This window comes from Pinus tabuliformis, chromosome 9 (assembly GCF_031772625.1).
Source record: "Pinus tabuliformis cultivar Carrire ecotype Pingquan chromosome 9, CPIR1, whole genome shotgun sequence".
NCBI classification, from domain to species: Eukaryota; Viridiplantae; Streptophyta; class Pinopsida; order Pinales; family Pinaceae; genus Pinus; species Pinus tabuliformis.
Window position 1 is genome coordinate 1,574,946,689 of NC_142307.1, and position 18,593 is coordinate 1,574,965,281.

General features: G+C 37.4%; 1 protein-coding gene across 2 annotated transcripts; it reads left to right on the forward strand.

The window, feature by feature from the left end:
• The first annotated feature begins 9,950 nt into the window (after positions 1–9,950).
• Positions 9,951–17,915, forward strand: LOC149154689 (uncharacterized). Of its 2 annotated transcripts, none has more exons than XM_089439442.1 (2): positions 9,951–10,077; positions 16,567–17,915. In XM_089439442.1, exon 2 carries the CDS (start codon positions 17,049–17,051, stop codon positions 17,886–17,888), a length of 840 nt encoding a protein of 279 aa, XP_089295568.1. In that variant the 5' UTR covers positions 9,951–10,077; positions 16,567–17,048; the 3' UTR covers positions 17,889–17,915. The 2 variants fall into 2 exon arrangements, with proteins under 2 accessions (XP_089295568.1, XP_089295567.1); XM_089439441.1 differs by lacking the exon at positions 9,951–10,077 and adding an exon at positions 10,196–10,534.
• Positions 17,916–18,593: the final 678 nt, after the last annotated feature.

An 18,593-nucleotide genomic window follows, 5' to 3' on the forward strand; every position in this document is an offset into this window, starting at 1 on the left:
TGGATTGTCAGTAGATTTGGATCTTGGTTGAGGTGGTCTCAGGAAAATTCCCAAGGGTTGAGGGTGGAGATGGTTTTCTCCTGGAACTCTTGACAAGTGGGTGGAGACAGGAAAATTCCTCTGGGTATGGTGAAGAAAGTCTGAGGCATCCAAGCTTGTTTTGGTTTTGGTGATTTCTGGACCAATTTAGGTGAAATCATTGTGGTTGAGGGTAGAGGTGGTTTAGCCTCTAGATTCCCTGGTTGGTTTTGTTTTGGTTTATCCCATGTGATCCCACATTCATGCTTGGAATATGGCATGAGGGTGATTGGATGAAAGAAATATTTGGTTCATCCCAATCTATGGTCGAGTGGTACATGGAAGTCCCTTACTTGGTTAGTTTTATGCATATGTTATTTTTTTTATTTCTTATTGAGATCAATTTATGCTTGTCAATTTCTGCTATTTCAATTTGTAAGAGTTTATTCTTGTCGAGAATCATTTAAAACAAGAACAAGCAGGATCAAGGAGAGCTTTCTGCTATGTAACTCCGCAGATCTTGAACTTCTTCGGCATCTATTGTACTTAAGGAGTCCTGACTCCCACTTTTTTTTCAAAGATTAATACAGCAACCGAACTTGTCAAAAAAAAAAAAATTCATGGTTTGATAAGTTATTGAATGGTTATATGAATGCATGAGCTAACTAGTGTTTGATGCAACTAGCTTGAGAGGGTAGTAAGCCTTCTTGATGATTCTTTGGTGAAACTAATGAGACAGTGAACATATATGCATTCATGACCTATAATTACTATGTTTACCATGTGTTTGTCTAAATGTTTATCATGTGTTTGGAAATTTTGGGCAAGATTTGAGCCTAAGTATAGATTATTCATACTTGTGATTAACATAGACTAGATTCTGGAAAGGTTTAGGCAGTTCTACACAATGGCCTATATGCTAGCCCTAAAATTCTGGGACTGAATCCATGGTTGTAGGCACAGAAATGGGCATTTTTTTTATTGTATCCACATAGATTACGGCTTGTGTGTGTAGCTAGAGCCTTCTGGCCACATGAACTAGAATGCATGCGTGCAGATGGGTTGTAAAGTCAAGTTGAAAGATAGTTCCAACTCAGGGAAGGATTATCAGTGGATGTTGTCTGACATCTGGGTGACCAAGTGTCCCTGGGAGGTTATAGTAATTTTTAGGATGGTATACCCCACTTCCATAACTGGAACTTGGATGTTGGGTCATGCATAGTAACTCTCGTCTCATGTTTACCCTAATGAGCTTGTAAAAGTGGGTAAATGTGGCGTGGGGTGTTACAGATACCAACCATCGTGATCAAGACATCCTTGACAATCATCAAAAAACAATATAGAACTAATAAACTATCATCACAAGCATCACTTCAAACCCTAGAATGTATACGTGATTGTCATTAAATAGATTTGTATATATACACAACTTTTATGCAGAATATCTGCTTACAGATATCATACCACTAAATACCAAATCCAAACCATTATGTTTGTTCAAAGTCAATCTACCATCATCATAAACATTACTAAGTAGCAAGAACAACAATCAACAACCCAGATCAAACAACAATAAAAACACTTCTGAATGTATACATGGATGGCATAAGGAATATCTGTGTATGTACGCGTCAGGAGTAAAAGCCTGCGTACAAATCTTAAATCGCTAAATCAAATAATCTCTGCAACACAACACACATTCTGAATAATTCACTGTCAAAATCAGAGATCTTTGCAAACACATTCAAATCATAGCTCCACTATAACCACAAATATTGCATTGTTAGTTATTTAAACATAAGCAAGTCAAACAAGTATATCCATTAGTTTTCAATCTAATTTCAGATCTTTCATATCTGAGTCTTTTCCTTGCTTCCTAGTGCACATTTTCTTCATATCATATCACACATGAATACTCCATTACATTTCACGCACAACTTCTTGATCTCCTTCTCCTTATATAGATATTTTCCTTGCCAATACCATAGACAAATCCCTTAGTAAAGTTGTCGGAAACTGTTGATGAGATCAAATAGATGTTGTCGTCACAATACTATGGGAAATTACCATAGGAATAGCTCTCGGTTTTCTCTTTTCCATGGTTAGGTTTTCATATGCAACTTTTTTTCACATAACCTACATATGTATGCAACTATTCTTCACAGGGACCACGTATACCTTTCAAACTTCGTACTTTCATGTTTTCACAAGTAAATACACTTCCTCATTTATGAAATACTTGTACTAATATTCTTGTCATCTGTCTTAGTTCCATAATCATCATATTATAGCCAGGTTGACATCAAGGACATATTTGACATGTAGGTTTCCATCAAGGACAACATATTAGCCATAATGCCAACAATCCCCACCCCCCTTGGACTTGATGGAAACCTCTTGCAAACACCAATTCTTCTCTCCCCCTTTGACATCAAATGCAAAGGGAAAAATCATGTTGATAGGAGTACTCCCCTTGTGATGCTCAATACTATAAGACTGATTTGTTGTTATGAACCAAGAAGCACAACTACAATATATGACAATAGTCTTACATATAGACCACGCCCCCCTGAACATATAGTGGGCCTTCTAGACATATGCAATGTAGGTACAAGCTTCAAAAACATGGTTTTCCATAAGCACATATGACCTCTCCCACTACTAATGACTCTATTATACCATGTTTCCATCAATCACCCAAAATAATGGGCTTACATGACTTGATCCCAATATCCCATACAGGACTGAATTTTACAATGATTACAACATGAGACATTTCATGACCAATACACCAGTAAAATAAAGCAATAATGATGTATGCTTTTTACAAGTGCACACAAGTGTGCTTTCCTCTATGCAAGCCCAATACAATGATATGAACCAAATACATAGTATCCATGAACAACAAGGATCTTAACAACCACCATGCTCCATATAGGCATCTACAACATAATCATCTGACAACAATAACATAAATTACATAATGACATCATCATAAACATCTCATCATCAGGAAGATAGGGCATTGTAACATTAGTATCTATCATCAATATCTTGTGGTTAAATATGCAATGTATCCAAGTAGCACTAAGCAATACGAGTAGTAACCATAAGATTCTGCAATAAGGCTTTATCAACAGCTCATCCCCTTGACCTCATGCCATCAAGGTCAGCACATTCTCTCACATGTAACCCAAGCAAAGTATAGGCATAATTGATAACTCATAACATAGTGATAACAACACACACACACACACACACCTTCCAATAGTAATTAAAGCATTGAAGAACAAGTGTAGGAAGATTGATCAAAACAACAAAAACCATGGACTCATCATAAATCAACATCATGTAGGAAACCAATGTCAAATAAGAAGTGCTCAAGAAAGCATAATGCCAACAATGAACCATTTGAAGTATAAAATATGCTCCCCCTAAGCCTATGTCAACTCTTCATCACCAAATATTTATCACATTATATCCTCCTCATCAGCAATAAATGAATTAGATCAATAGCAGCAAAATGATTTTGCATGAATCAACACATATAAACATTAGAAAGCATCATCAATGGTCTGCATAAACCAATGTCAAAACCAGAATGCCAAGAATGAAATGATGGAATCATATGAGAAGCTCCCCTTGAATTTGTGCCACTCCATTATCACCATAGAAAAACATACATGACTGTCTAAGTCAAGAACCGCGTACATACGTGATTGTCCTTCATAATAAATGTGTGCAGAATATAAACTGTTGATTTTGTATGGCCACAACTTCCCCTGAATATGTCATATTTGTTCATGACTATAGTTAACTCATCAGATATACTATTAGAAACATAAACATCACCAAAAGATAAATAAATGGAAACATTGTGAAGGTACACATGAATAGTTCCCCATTAGATCATACACCACTGATCATGTGGGCCTGATAGTCATCATCGATTTTCCATGAGGCTATTTACCTCACATTTACTTCTATAGTACCCGTTAGAAGTATGCATTAAGTACAATATACCATATTAGGGGCTATCTTCCCTATGTTTCTGACTATTACAACTTCTTCTTCCAAATTTGCTTGCAGTTTTTTATCATGTTTCCAAAGTTGTGATACTTATACCATCTTGTCGAACTATAAGATTGATTGCTTCCATTCCATATGCTTGACCTACAATTAGTGGTTGTATGCCCAAACGAGTTACGCGAAAAACAATATCCATGAAACCATCTCTTATACCTGGGCACTGATTTTGATGGACTTGATTCAGTTTTCTTTTGGGGAGCCTTGTGCTGGTCCTTGTTATTATCTTGTGGATATGAAACCTTGTGGTTGTATCCAATGCTTGTCTTAATTAGAGGAAAGTGTTTTTCATTAACAATCTTCTTTAGTGATTCAGATGCCTTTACCCATTTGTTATTTTTTGCATAATCTTCCCTTAGTGTCACAATTTTTTATTCTAAATTTTCATTGTGCCTTTCCTTTTCTTGAAGTTGTTTTGCTTGGACTTATGTTCTTCTATTGGTTGCTTCTAATTGAGACTTTAGGAAGTTTATTTCATTGACAATACTACTTTATTTTGTTTCCAATTCTTTGTTTGCATTTATGAGTCTATCAATTTATTTCAAAGCTTTCATTAAATCATCTTCTTCACAACTATCTGATTCACTAGTTGATTGATCTTCAAGAGCCATAAGTATTTTGTAGCTAGTGTTGGAATCTGAATATGTATCCCCCTGATCATCAGATGTGCTTTGACTATCTTGGTAGGATTTATTTTTTGGCATTTTCTTGTAAACATCCTTTCCTTTTTATTTATTATCATGATTTTCTTTATATGGACATTTGGATGCATAGTGGCCTACTCTTCCATAAGCAAAACATTTATAGGGAAGTTTACCTTTAGTTCCCACTTGCAACTTCTTCAGAAAATTCGCTTCTTCCTCATCTGAAATGTAGCTTGTATCTTTAGGCTCTTCCTTTTCTTTACCTTTGTATTTGGATTTAAAGGAAGATTCTATAATTTTTTATGTATTCCCTTTTCTCATCTCATAAGTTGTCAAGATCCCATGAATTTGTTCTAGAGTAAGACTTTTTAAATCATGTATTTCTTCAATAGTAGAGACCTTGGCATCAAATGTTGGGGTTAATGATATCAAAATATTTTTAATAATAGCATAATCATCAATCTTATCATCGATACTCTCATTGTGTTAACAATTTCATCTACTCTAAGGAAAAAATTTTCAAATCTCTCATCATCATGCATTCTAAGAGATTCATACTGGATTATATAAGGCTAACGTTTGGCACTTTTTACCTTAGTGTCACCTTCATAGCTCTGGTCAAGCTTGTCCCATATTTCTTTTGTGGTGTTTAGCTACATGACTTTCATGAAATCAAATTATGTTAATCCTCCCAAGAGGGCATTTATTTCCTTTGCATTGTTCTCATACTGCTTCTTTCCTACATTATTTGTGGGAATGGAGGTTGGGTATTGATATTCACCTTCAACAACTCCCCATACATAAGCTCCTAATGACTACAAATATATTATCATTCTGACCTTCCAAAACATAAAGTTAGTTCCATTAAACGAAGGTGGCTTGGTAGAGAAAAGTCCATCTTGGCTACTTATCTTGCTAGATCTCCCTTCAAGCGATCAAGCTCGTTCTGAGGGACTTGATCTGATACCAGTTGTTAGGAAAAATATTTGGGGGAGGGTGAATTAGTATTTTTAATTCACTTATTCTTCAATTTAAAATTGAGAATTATATACTCTATTGTTATTCAAACAACTCACGTGTGTATGTGCCTTCAATGAATGAAATCCGTGAATATGAAAATTATCAATTTTTCACAATTCCCATAAGTTCTTAATTTAATCCTTATTTCATTAGCCATTCATTATGAAGAGAAGTAAAGAACAGATAAATCAACATAGAGGGACACCAAGAATTTAGGTGGAAACCCATTGTGGGAGAAAACCATTGTTGTTGTCGTCTTTGTCTTCTTCTTTTATTATAATGAAAAATCCTTCATTACATCATGGTTTTGTACTAGTGCAGATTCTTGCCAGCATGCAAGCTCCTTCTTGCATGAGACTACAACCTCCACTCATTCTCCAACACCCACTTGAATGGAGCTACAACCCCTTGATCAATTTTACCAGCTCCTACCAAAAGGAAGCTCTCACTCCCTTACTAAATTCTCCAACCCTCAAAACCTTTTGGAACATGTTTCATAATATTTCATACTGGATCCACCTGTCTCAATCAACAATCAAAACATGCAGGCCACCTTTCATCAAATTTGAAAAGAAGATCCACACCCAGAATTATGTGCAATACCAATTAACCATTATGAAACCAAACATTGAACACTAAATCACTAAATATTGAATAACAACTAAATCATTGAAGCAAATCAATCACTGAATTCCCATTAAACCACTACAACTAGATCAAACCAATATACTAGTCTAACCAAATCAATCTCCAAGTTAATAACCAATTATCAATCAACATTGTTATATACCAACCATCATGATCAAGACATCCTTGACAATCAACGACAAATAATACAAAATTAATCAAATGTCATCACCAAGCAGCACTTCAAACTTTAAAACATATACACGATTGTCATTAAATAGATCCACGTATATACGTGACTTTTATGCATAATAACTGCATAGAACTCTCAGACCAATGAATACCAAAGCCAAACCATTATGTTTGTTCAAAGCAAATCTACCATCATCATAAACATTACTCAGTAGCAAGAAGAACAATCAACAACCCAGATCAAATAATAATAAAAACACTTCAAAATGTGTACATGACTGTTATAAGCAAGATCTGCGTATGTACGTGGTACTTAGGAATAAAACCTACATACAAATCTTAAATCACTGAATCAAATCATCTCTGCAACACAACACACATTCTTCATATTTCACTATCAAAATCACATATCTCTGCAAACACATTCATATCATAGCTCAACCTACATACAAATCTTAAATCACTGAATCAAATCATCTCTGCAACACAACACACATTCTTCATATTTCACTATCAAAATCACATATCTCTGCAAACACATCATATCATAGCTCCACTATATCCAAAAATATTATATTCTTAGCTATTTAAACATAAGCACATGTAACAAGTATATCCATTATTTTTCTATATACTTTCAAATCTTTCAGATATGAGTCTTTTCCTTACTTCCTGGTGCACACCTGTTTCAGATCAGATCACACATGAATACTCCATTACATTTCACACATAACTCCTTGATCTCTTTCTCCTTATATAGTTATTTTCCTTGTCAATACCACAGGAAAATCCCTTGGTAAATTTGTCGATAATTGTTGACAGGATCAAATAGACGTTGTTGTCACAATACTATGGGTGATTACCATGGGAACAACTCCTCGATTTCTCTTTTCCATGGTTAGGTTTTTGTATGCGGATTTTGTTCACATAACCTACATATGTATGCAACTATTATGCACAAGTACTGTGTATACTTTTCAAAATTTATACTTTCATGTTTTCTCAAGGTCAATACACTTCCTCATTTCTACAATACCTGTACCAATATTCCTATCATCTACTTTAGTTCCATAATCATCATATTATAACCAAGTTGACATCAAGGACATATTTTACATGCAAGTTTCCATCAAGGACAAAATATTAGCCACAATTCCAACAATAACTAACTTTTCAACTGCTCTCTGACTGTTAGGAATTAATCTCACCGTATAGCCCTTTTCATATTTTCAAGAATATTAATGTCATACATTTTTTTTGTCTTTTTATTTTAAACACCCATCACATATTTTTATATAAAATATTTCTTCGTAATAATCAAAACATACAAATTCTATAATTCAAATGATCAAATTAATTGTAGTTCAAACTTTAACCATAGAGTTTTTAAGTCGTATCACCAGAGCTATTGCAACAGATTTATCGACCTTCCCCTTACGACATCCCTTGTCCCCGAGCCAATGAAAGGAAAGGATGATCAAATAGATGATTAAGGCCAAACCCCAAGCTCCTCAGAGGATAAAATGGATTTGTTACATGACAAAATAAAAGTAGGGTTTATACCTTTAATAGCAACATCACAACCCTGACGAGCATGGAATTCAAGAAATTTTTACAATGCTCACCCATAAACATATTAGATAAACCCTCACGACACATTTCATAAGCTTGGTGGTTTTGTTTTTCATCATGAATCAATGAATTGTCCTTAGGCCTCTATTCTGCTGCAGTTGTTGATAAGCTCTGACACACTGCAGGAGTAGTAGAACCCCCTAAATGCACTGAAGGAAACAAGCATTTTTTGAAAGGTTGAAATTACTACCTTCATCACACTACCGCTTGTTGAAGCTAGAGAAGGCATTTATGTCCAAATATTTCCTAGTGAGGCATACACAATCTTAGTAAAATACTTAAACCATACAAAATGATAATTACAAAGACCCCCAGGCATCACCACAAACTATGAAATTAGTGGAAACTTAAAAATGCATACTGTTGAATCCAAAAAGAAACAGAAACCAAAACCCCCCTAACTTAGTAAAATTGAATACAAATATGATAATAACCTACACACACATACATATTGTTGTTACTATACAGTTTATTTGTTAAGAAGGAAAGAAGGATCTAAAATTTCATTATCTCCATGGAAAGTCTTAGAACATTCTCCCTGTATGACATTACATGCTAGCACAACAAGAAATATTGAAGAGTAAAAATGTCTAGAAAGAAACCAAGCTCTCCATCCACATCATTGTAATATGGAAAGCCTCACATATCAAACGTCATCGAGGTCACTTCAGTATCCCTATCTGTTGTTAATTCACCTTGCTTATTTGAACCCATTTGTTTTATATTACTCGTTTCATCAGTGGAATTGATATTATTATCTATTTGTGCCTTCAACCCCATTTCATCTTCCACAGGCTTTATAACCACATTCAACCTCATCTCACCCTCAATGTTATTCATAACAGTATGGTTATCTTCTGGATTACTATTGATGTTATCCCAACTATCGATCTTGTCAAGTAAGGCTTTGAGATTACAATGATGCTCCAATGTTCCGATATTAGTTCGCAATCAAATATTCAAATATTCATCTCTTCCTTGCTTATTCTGAGAAATTTCAGATGATGCAACCATCTCTGCTAACAAATGTTGATTCATCGACCTAACCCTGGTCATACTTTTATTGTATGTTCGTCTATTGGATGAGGTCACGTTGGCCAACAAAACTGCCACCATAACTACAAAGCCTATAATCCCATAGATATCATATTTCAGCCATTAAATCTCTTCAGTTGCTAATAATAGGGCCTCATACTTTGGAGCCCTAATGTGGCATTGTTGCTGATGTCTACCAAAAATTGGTTAAAAAAAAAGCTAAAGTTCACTTTTGTAAAATGGGAAAAAGAATTGGTATGGGAAAAATAACACAACAAAATGGATCATATATCCCATGCAGTGACATAACAAACCCACACCATAAAATAAAACATTTTATATAAAGTGAATAACAAGAACCCCCCACCCCACGTATAAAACCTCATGTTATAAAGACTATATAAAATACACATCATGAAGATCACGTAAAACCCCACAAATCATTACGCCGTAAGGCGTTTCCCTCTGAAATGGACTCCCCCAAACGCCTTTCTGTCCTAATCGTAGCCGTTAGATCTTTTGTTAGACGATTGAACAAAAATCAGCCGTCTAATTTAATAAAAAAATGTTTTAAAACATTATATTAGTGATTAGTTAATTAGGGCGATAGTTCACTCACCACTTGACATCTGTGCGCCGAATCGGCTCCAGTTTCTGTTTGTATAGTCGAATCGGCATTGGCAATGGCATCCCTGTATCCTCATGCCCCCACACAAACAGGTGAAGGGAAACCGCGATACAACTCCACCAGCATTCAAACCTGGAGAGATGCCCTTTCTCGTGTTGCAGAAATAAGGGGTTTCGATCTGGACGCATATAATGGGTGAGATCTCAACCCTCCCCTCTCAGTATTGTAGTACTTCTCATAGTAAGTGCCCACATCAATCAAATCTTTATAAATTTTTTGATATAAATGTCTGTAAATTTTCTTATCCTTGTATTGCACCAATAAACCGGCAACCACGGAAGTGTGTGGAATTAGGGTGGCTGGTGTTGATAACCCAGATAGATCTGTGCGCCGAGCTTCCAGCAGAGTTCGTGGAGTTTATGGCTATTTCCGTTTACGGTTTCATGGAGTTTATGGCTGTTTCAATTTACGGGCTCCAGTTTCTATTTGTATAGTCGAATCGGCATTGGCAATGGCATCCCCTGTATCCTCATGCCCCCGCACAAACGGGTGAAGGGAAACCGCGATACAACTCCACCAACATTCAAACCTGGAGAGATGCCCTTTCTCGTGTTGTAGAAATAAGGGGTTTCGATCTGGACGCATATAATGGGTGAGATCTCAACCCTCCCCTCTCAGTATTGTAGTACTTCTCATACGTAAGTGCCCACATCAATCAAATCTTTATAAATTGTTTGATATAAATGTCTGTAAATTTTCTTATCCTTGTATTTCACCAATAAACAAGCAACCACGGAAGTGTGTGGAATTAGGGCAGCTGGTGTTGATAACCCAGATAGTGGTGTTGATAACCTAGATAGCGATGACAAGAGCTCTCAAATATCATGCTACAAAAGCTGGAGTCACCAGCTGCTTCAGCACCAACTCTGCTAAAATGATGTCCTCCTGGCACCTGATAGGACTGAGACTGTTATTGGGGACCAAACTGCTAAAATGCCCAGAAAACAGGACAGATCCATTTATATACATAGATTTTGCCAGAGAAATCAACATAGTAAATCGGCAGAATATTTAGTTTCTGCTAATGGAAATTACGGCAAAGAAAACTAATCTACTAACAGAGAGCTTCGAAGGTGCTCAGAAAGAGGGGCATATCGGTTGGTTTAAACTTTGCCCAGAACATGCCATGGAAATAATAATAATAAAACAGGGTAAGCAAGTTATTGCCAGCAAAATTTACTACACAGAAAACAAATTTTAGTAGAAGAGTGTTTAGTTATTCAACGGGAGAATACTATGCAAAGTTTACATATTTGTCTTGTTGTGTCTGTGACCTTTATTCTCTGCTCTGGCTTCTTTCTGTATCCCCTGCCCTATTTCTCCTTCCAGGGAACTCAGTGAATCCCAATGGAAAAAGATAAACTAACAAAGCAAAACATCGAAACTTCCCCAGGACTGTGTTTTTTACCAATTGTTTTTGGTGACTCTACTGCCACCTGGCTTGAATGCACCCGTGGTTCTGATTGCATTGACGTCCTAGACGGATCGGGCCTTGCCCCTGGTAGTTTGATGGTCTCCATCAACTTACCCTCACGAATAGATCTGGTCCCTGGGCTCCTTAGGCTTCGTTTTACTGTTCCTCAACTCAGCCTGGAAATTTGGAAGTGCTATCTTCCTCCGGGTATACCGTGCTTGAACCTCTTGCAACCTGGCCTGCAGTTGAGAATAAAGTTCTTGAGCTCATTCTATGAATGTAACAGCACTAAGCTAATCATTACTGGACCTGCTACCTTCCGCTCTTTCATACTTTGTAACACTATATTAAGTGGAGTTTGGGGCAGGAATCCCAAGCAAGGTTTGAAAAGGCGATTTGCTGGTTCAGCCATGAATGGCCCAGTTGTAACAATGCTGCAGGTATGGTAGACTTCCGTCGCAAGTTTTGGTTTTGGACAGCCCACCAAGAAAGTCCATAGGTATAATTTCCCAAGGCCTTGAAGGCACTAGAAGGGAATGTGCAGCCCCGACATTTGCTGAATTTTTGGTGCTGCACAGTGCACAACCCTCGTTAAACTTGGTGGCCTCTGCCTGCATTCTTGGCCAATACACATTCCCTTGCAGGTTTTGCCTGCGTTTTCCTTATACACCAAAGTGGCCAGCGACTTTTGAAGTATGGGCCTCTGGCAGCAAGTGAACTCCAGCCTCTAGCTTCTTCTCTCAGGGTGCATAGCTTATCAGAATTGTACAATAATCATTCACTTCATGTGCATTCTCACCTGTTTCTATTTGTTGCAATGCTGCCAAGATGGGCCTACGGTTTTCATGAGCAGCGACCATTGTCTTACATTCTTAATGTTGAAAGCGAGCCAAGCACATGATTATTTCAAAAGATAAAACAAGTGACATGCAAAGAAATACACTTGGCTCTGGCTCTAAGTTGGGCAGGATTGCCTCCGGCAATAGCTGAATTTAATGCTGAACTGGCTTTTCAATCTGTACCCCTTTTGGCTCAAGACCCACCTCCTTAGACTGCGACAGAAGGTCCTTTAGCTGATTCCTTTGCCCACCTATCAAAATTCTGATTTACTTGTTCGGCACTCCTTTTTTCCACCTTGGGCCTTAATATTGTCAAAATGAACCTTTTGCTGGATTATGGATTCATTTGGGTCACCCGAAGCGAGGATATATTTTCTTTACCCAAGTAAGATTTAATGAGATAGAGCTTGAGCAGCATACACTTATCTGGTCTTCTATAGAAAATATCATCTCAGTCACATAAGTAAGGACTCCCCAATGCCCATCACTATCTCACTGACATCAAGCAGAACTACATCACAAATGATTTCATTAATTGATTGGGCAGAGATGGTGAAGTCAAACTTGTATTTTCTTGTGACCTTGAGGTCCATGTCTTTATGCAGCCAACCAAATGGGTAAGGTTTTGGATGTGCCTCCGTTGATAAACCCAATTGCTGCTCAAAAGCTTCAGATATCAGATTTTTCTGGCTACTGGGCTGTAAGTAATGGACTTTTTAACTGACCCTTCACAAAGAAAACGTTTTTGCTTTCATTTTTTCGCTCAGGGCGAGGCTGATCCATAAGGTTCAGTTTTCATCCATCTTCCTGTTCCTCCGACTTCTTGTTTGTCCATTGGAGCACATTTCATCACACGGAATTTTTTTCTTTCCCGATTCTTGGGAATCAGTTCTGGATGTAACTCTCAACATTGGTCCTTGGTATGCCCATGTCTTTTGCAATGGTCCATTCTTTTGCCTTACATTCATCATTCTGTTCTTCATCCATCCTTTGTACGGTACTAGCAACCTTTTACCTTTCATGGTCTGTTTTTGTTCATTCATTTCTCTCATTGGTTCTCTGGAGCTCCCTCTAATCACAGCACCTCATTTGCTTTTGGCTTCATTACACTATCTCTGTACAGGCCCAATCAAGGCTGTGAACCTTGAGCAAGGCCAGCTCTTGTCGAATGTAACAGTGAATAACTCCAATGTATTTCATAACCACGCTGGCTTCATCTTCCAAAATACTCAGTATGATAGCTTGCTTTTTGGAACTCGTCAGTGTAATCTTGGACAAGCTACCTGTGACGCTATCTAAGACACTGCCTCTGGATTTTCTCCTCCCTTTCACACCTGGCTGGCTATAATTTCCTTCTCAGCAAAACTTTGAACTCGTTATAATACATAACAAGTGCTTTCTTTTGCTGTTACAAATTCTAGCAATAGCTTTCCCACCACAGGAGGGCATGCTTTGACATTTTCAAACATGCAAAGGTAATCTTTTGCACATCAGAATGTCCCTGACAACTGAAATAAGCCTCAAGCTGCCTTAATCTGTTATTCAGTTTTTCTGTATGCATCTGCCCATCAATTTGTTGAAAGGTTCGTCTTCACTCTTCCTGGGGCTTTTCTCCCTCCAAGTGATACTATTGTCTGGTTTTAATCATCCACTTCCAGGATTGTATAGCACTCTGATATCAAATGACCTGCTCTGTCACCTGCCAACACAGAGACATTAACAGGGGACCAAACTGCTAGTCAGTATTAAAGTAATACCCAGAAAACAGGGCAGATCGATTTATATACACAGTTCATGCCAGAGAAATTAGAAAAACACAGTAGATCAGAAGAGTCTTTGGATACCTTCTAATGACAATTACAGCAAAGAAACCAAAGCTACTAACAGAGAGCTATGAGGACGCCCAAAACAGGGACATTTCAGTCGGTTTACATTTAGCATTTAGGGAAGTAAGAAAATATAGGAAGCAAGATATTACCAGTGAGATTTATTACACAAAAGTTCAAAACTATTTTGAGAAGGAAGAGTGTGGCTTTATTCACTAGGAAATTTCTATACAGAGTTTTGTTACAGATGAGTACAGTTGTTTTGCACTCTAGTATTGGCAGCAAGATTTACATGCGTTGTTCTGGTCTGTATCCTGTTGTGCCCGTGACTTTTCTTCTCTCTCTATCCTTTCTCCTTCCATCGAACTCAGAGAACCCCAGTGAGAAGCTAAACTAACAAAGCAAAACAAAGAAACTTCCCCAAAATTGTTTTTTCTGAATGGTTGTCATGATTATCCTGCCAACGTGGCATGAATGCCCATTTGGCTTTGATTGCTTTGATGCCCTAGATGGATCATAAACCAGAAGATCATGTTGTCTCTGCTATGAGTTTTTCTTTATCGTAAAACACAAACACTGGGACATGGGTCCGTGGTTTAATGGCAAAGTGGGGAATTCACTGGTCACAGGTCTCAAGTTTTATTCTTGCAAGTGACAGTGGCACTCTTGTGTTAGCCAATCACTGGGCCAGCAATGATTCAGATCTTGGAAGTTTCACAATAGTGTCATGTTGACAGAAAGAGCACAGAATCTCTATTAATGAGAGTTGAAAACTCGTGGAGTCTTTTAAGTGCTCCCGTGTCGAACTCAGCTCAGTACTGCTGCAAGTCTAAGTTAACTTGGTCCCCAGTTTGAATTGTGAAGTGTCAGACCTGCAAGTATTTGTGGGTTAAAGAGCACAGAATCTCTATTAATGAGAGTTGAAAACTCGTGGAGTCTTTTAAGTGCTCACGTGTCGAACTCAGCTCAGTACTGCTGCAAGTCTAAGTTAACTTGGTCCCCAGTTTGAATTGTGAAGTGTCAGACCTGCAAGTATTTGTGGGTTACTTGCTAGGCAGATGGAAAAAAAAGCTGACCATCGTCAAAAATTAAAGGCCAAAGAGAAAAGAAAACCCCTCATTTTGAATAATTTCTATTGCCAAGTTTTTGTTCGAGTCTTAGGTGCACCCTTACACTCTGGCTGTACTGGTTTATTTGCCTAGACAAGTTTTTCAACAATGGATGGAAACTAATTTGTTATACCTTGTGGGTTGAGAAAATATACTAGGAGAACTTGTTTTCTAGAGGTTGCTTTTCATGAGTAATTTCTTCTGCTTCTTCTTCATATTTTACAACTTTTTAACGTCCAATCTGACTGATGTCTGTAGGAGGTAACTAGTAGGTTTAGTTAATTGTTTCTTACTTTTTGCCAAGAAATCTCTAATCTCTGTTATTACTTACCATATTTCATTGAGTTTTTTTTCTAGTGTAGCATGGGGACGAGTCCCCCATGTTAATTGTTTCTTCATCATGCTTAGAAATCTGTAATCTCTGTTATTACCTACCCTAGTTCATCAAGTTTTTCTAGTGTAGCATGGGGAGTTTTTCCCACCCCTGGATATCCCTTGCCTATCCCTGCCTCTGGGGACTTGGACAAGGGGAACTCGCTGTTTAGAAGGGATGCTCCCGAGGATGTGGTGGAATTTCCCCACATCCTGTATATATCGCTATGGGAGGTGTCTTTTCTGGATTTGGAGATGTTGGATGCCCCTATCTAAACCACTGCTCATGTGGCACTATTATCCAAAAAGGTAAATTCTTTATCTTGTTGGGTTCAACATTCAGACCATGACAAATATTATCTATGCAGTGCGTGCCTGCATTCCATGTAGTATGTTTATTGTAACGAAGCATAATCACAATAGTTTTGGCTCCCACATTTGATAGGTACTTGGACCCTATTTAGTTTTCAGGGTTCTAATATTCACACAGACAAGGCCATTTGGACCCATAAATTAAGTGTTGCTAATTTGATAAAGTTTTATTATCTCTCTTTTCGATTTTTTAATATTTTATTAAAAAAATTAATATTTTCCATCCCTGTCTGCCTTTGATGAAATTTGGGAGTTCCTTTCAGTCATCCCTGGAAACTGAGCCCCCCTATTCCCAAAATACAGTGCAACATAGTTTTTCTCAGTTGTTAATGTTTGTCGGAATTGGAAATAAAGAGTTGTTTTGCTTGTCCTATATTTAGAGAATATGTTGCTGTAGACAGTAGTTCGAAGTAGGTGTTCATTCTTGATCTCATTACTAATACATTGTTTGCCAATTTGTCTCCCAGGTTTTTTAGTAGTGGTACATCTTCCGATCTTTCAGTTTAGAATCTAGATAAATGTATAGAAGGTTTTTTTATCTTTTTTATTTTTTAATTTCTCTGTCTCACAAATGTTTATTTGAGTTTCACAGCTGTTTATCAAGGCGGTGATTTTCTCTTTGTAACATGACATTTTATAATTTAAACTGAAGTCTGTCTAGAGTATCTGACCTAATTTGTTTTCTGGAACAGGCTTTTCGCAGCTCATGTATTCGGCCCAGAAGTCAGTCGGATGGTTCCATGACGAAGCTGATGCAGGGGTTTTAAATCAGCCGGTCAAGAAACCATCCAAGAAGGCAGATAAAATCAGGAGGATGAACCTCCGGAGACTTGCGTACTATGTGGAGTAGAAATTGAAGGAGCTTGTTTGTCTATCTTTACTCTGATAGGCCTATAGAATTTGACAGTTGTGACCTGGGGAGGGGTACATTCACTTCTTGAATAGTGACGAGCTTAAATAGTTTCCATTTGACAGATACGCTTAAGACAGTTGATCTGATAATGTAAACAATTCATTTGTATTTCCTTTTTGAAGTTTTTTTTTTTTTAAATATATAACGATGAACTGAATAGTAGATACCTGTTAAGTTGTAGGAAGTTAAATGGCATTTCAGATTATGAGAGTTGAATGACATTTCAGATTATGTTTTTCTCTCATAAGCGGTTATTGTAAAATGCAAAACATAGCGGAGTATGTTACTAGAATAAAGAAATCAGTTGTGTATGTATGTATGAGATCCCTCCTGGCACCTGGAAATAGGGAGCCCTTCGCTGGACAGAATTTCTTTTTAGAAGTTCTGGAAATAGGGAGCCCTTCGCTGGACAGTCTACCACTTTCACTTGGTCACTTGAAGATCTTAAAGGAATTGAGGCTCGAGAATTGCAGTGAATTGAAACATTTGCCGGTGACTATTCGACTGTTGACTCAGTTGACTGAGTTGAGAGTATTGAATTTTCGGTTGCAAACATTGAATAATTTAGAATCTCCCAATGACAACTGCATGCCTCGGCTGCAAGTCTTAGAAGTTTATAACACGAAATTATCAGAGGTATCATTTGCCACAGGTGTCTGCCCCATCCTTAAATATGTCTCCCTCAGGTTTTGTAATCATTTGGTGGAGGTCGGAACATTGCCAAAGACTCTGATAAAACTGGAATTGACTAATTGCTCTAACTTGAGGAAAATAGCAGGGCTTTCTGGTCTTCCAAAACTTCAAGTGTTGGAGATTAGTCGGTGCAAAAATGTAGAGGAGCTGCCAGGTATTGAAACGTTGGTATCTTTGAAAGAGTTGCAGGCATATTATTATGCGAAGCTGAAGAGCATACGGGGATTGGCCAAACTGACAAAGCTTCGGGTATTAAATGTTCATGGGTGCTCCAAGTTAGAAGGGCTACCAGGTATCCAACATTGTATGTCGTTGGAGTACATTGATGCTAAGGGTTGTCCTAAGCAGTGGGCCGAGGCGGGATTACTGGAGCAGTTGCAGCAACAAGTGAAGGTGCTTGAAATGTGAAAAGCAAAGAAATAAATTTGAAATGAATGCATAATTGAAGTCTTAGCCAAAGGTTATATGTCAGGCAGAGTTTGTATTCTAAGATGTTAGATTGTTGAGGGAGGTTGTGTAGTTTCCTTTCGACAATCCAAATTAAAACATTATGGAGAAAGTGCAAGGTCTGCCTAGCATATAGCCTTGGTAGATTCTCTGATGAATGTTACCCATATAGCTCACGGCAGGACGCATATTTGCCTTGATGTTCTGTGTTTGAATGGATGGTCTCAGATTGACTCATCCTTTTTGGATAGGGACAAAGCATATGTAATAAGCTTCACATTTAGCGATTATTATGGAAGAAATGTAAACACACAGTTTGAGACAAATAGATTCCAAAATATTAGTATCTTAAAAAAGAAAGCCATTTACATTTATGTTTTTTAAATAAGGTTTTTAAATATACTCTCTATCATTCATATTCCCATGTACTGTTATATTTGCTTTTTTGTAATGTTTGTTGTGTATATGTGTGGATGTTTATGTCATGTGTCTGTGAATCTGTGCTAACTGAGATTGTGAATCTATGATAACTGAGATTGAAAGAGAGAGCTGAGAGCTTTGGCAGAGGAGAATACGGAGAATCGATGAGCCAACTTATCAACAAACTGTGCCTTCACAGTGAGTTGGTATTCATGTAATTGATAACTGAGATTGAAAGAGAGCGCT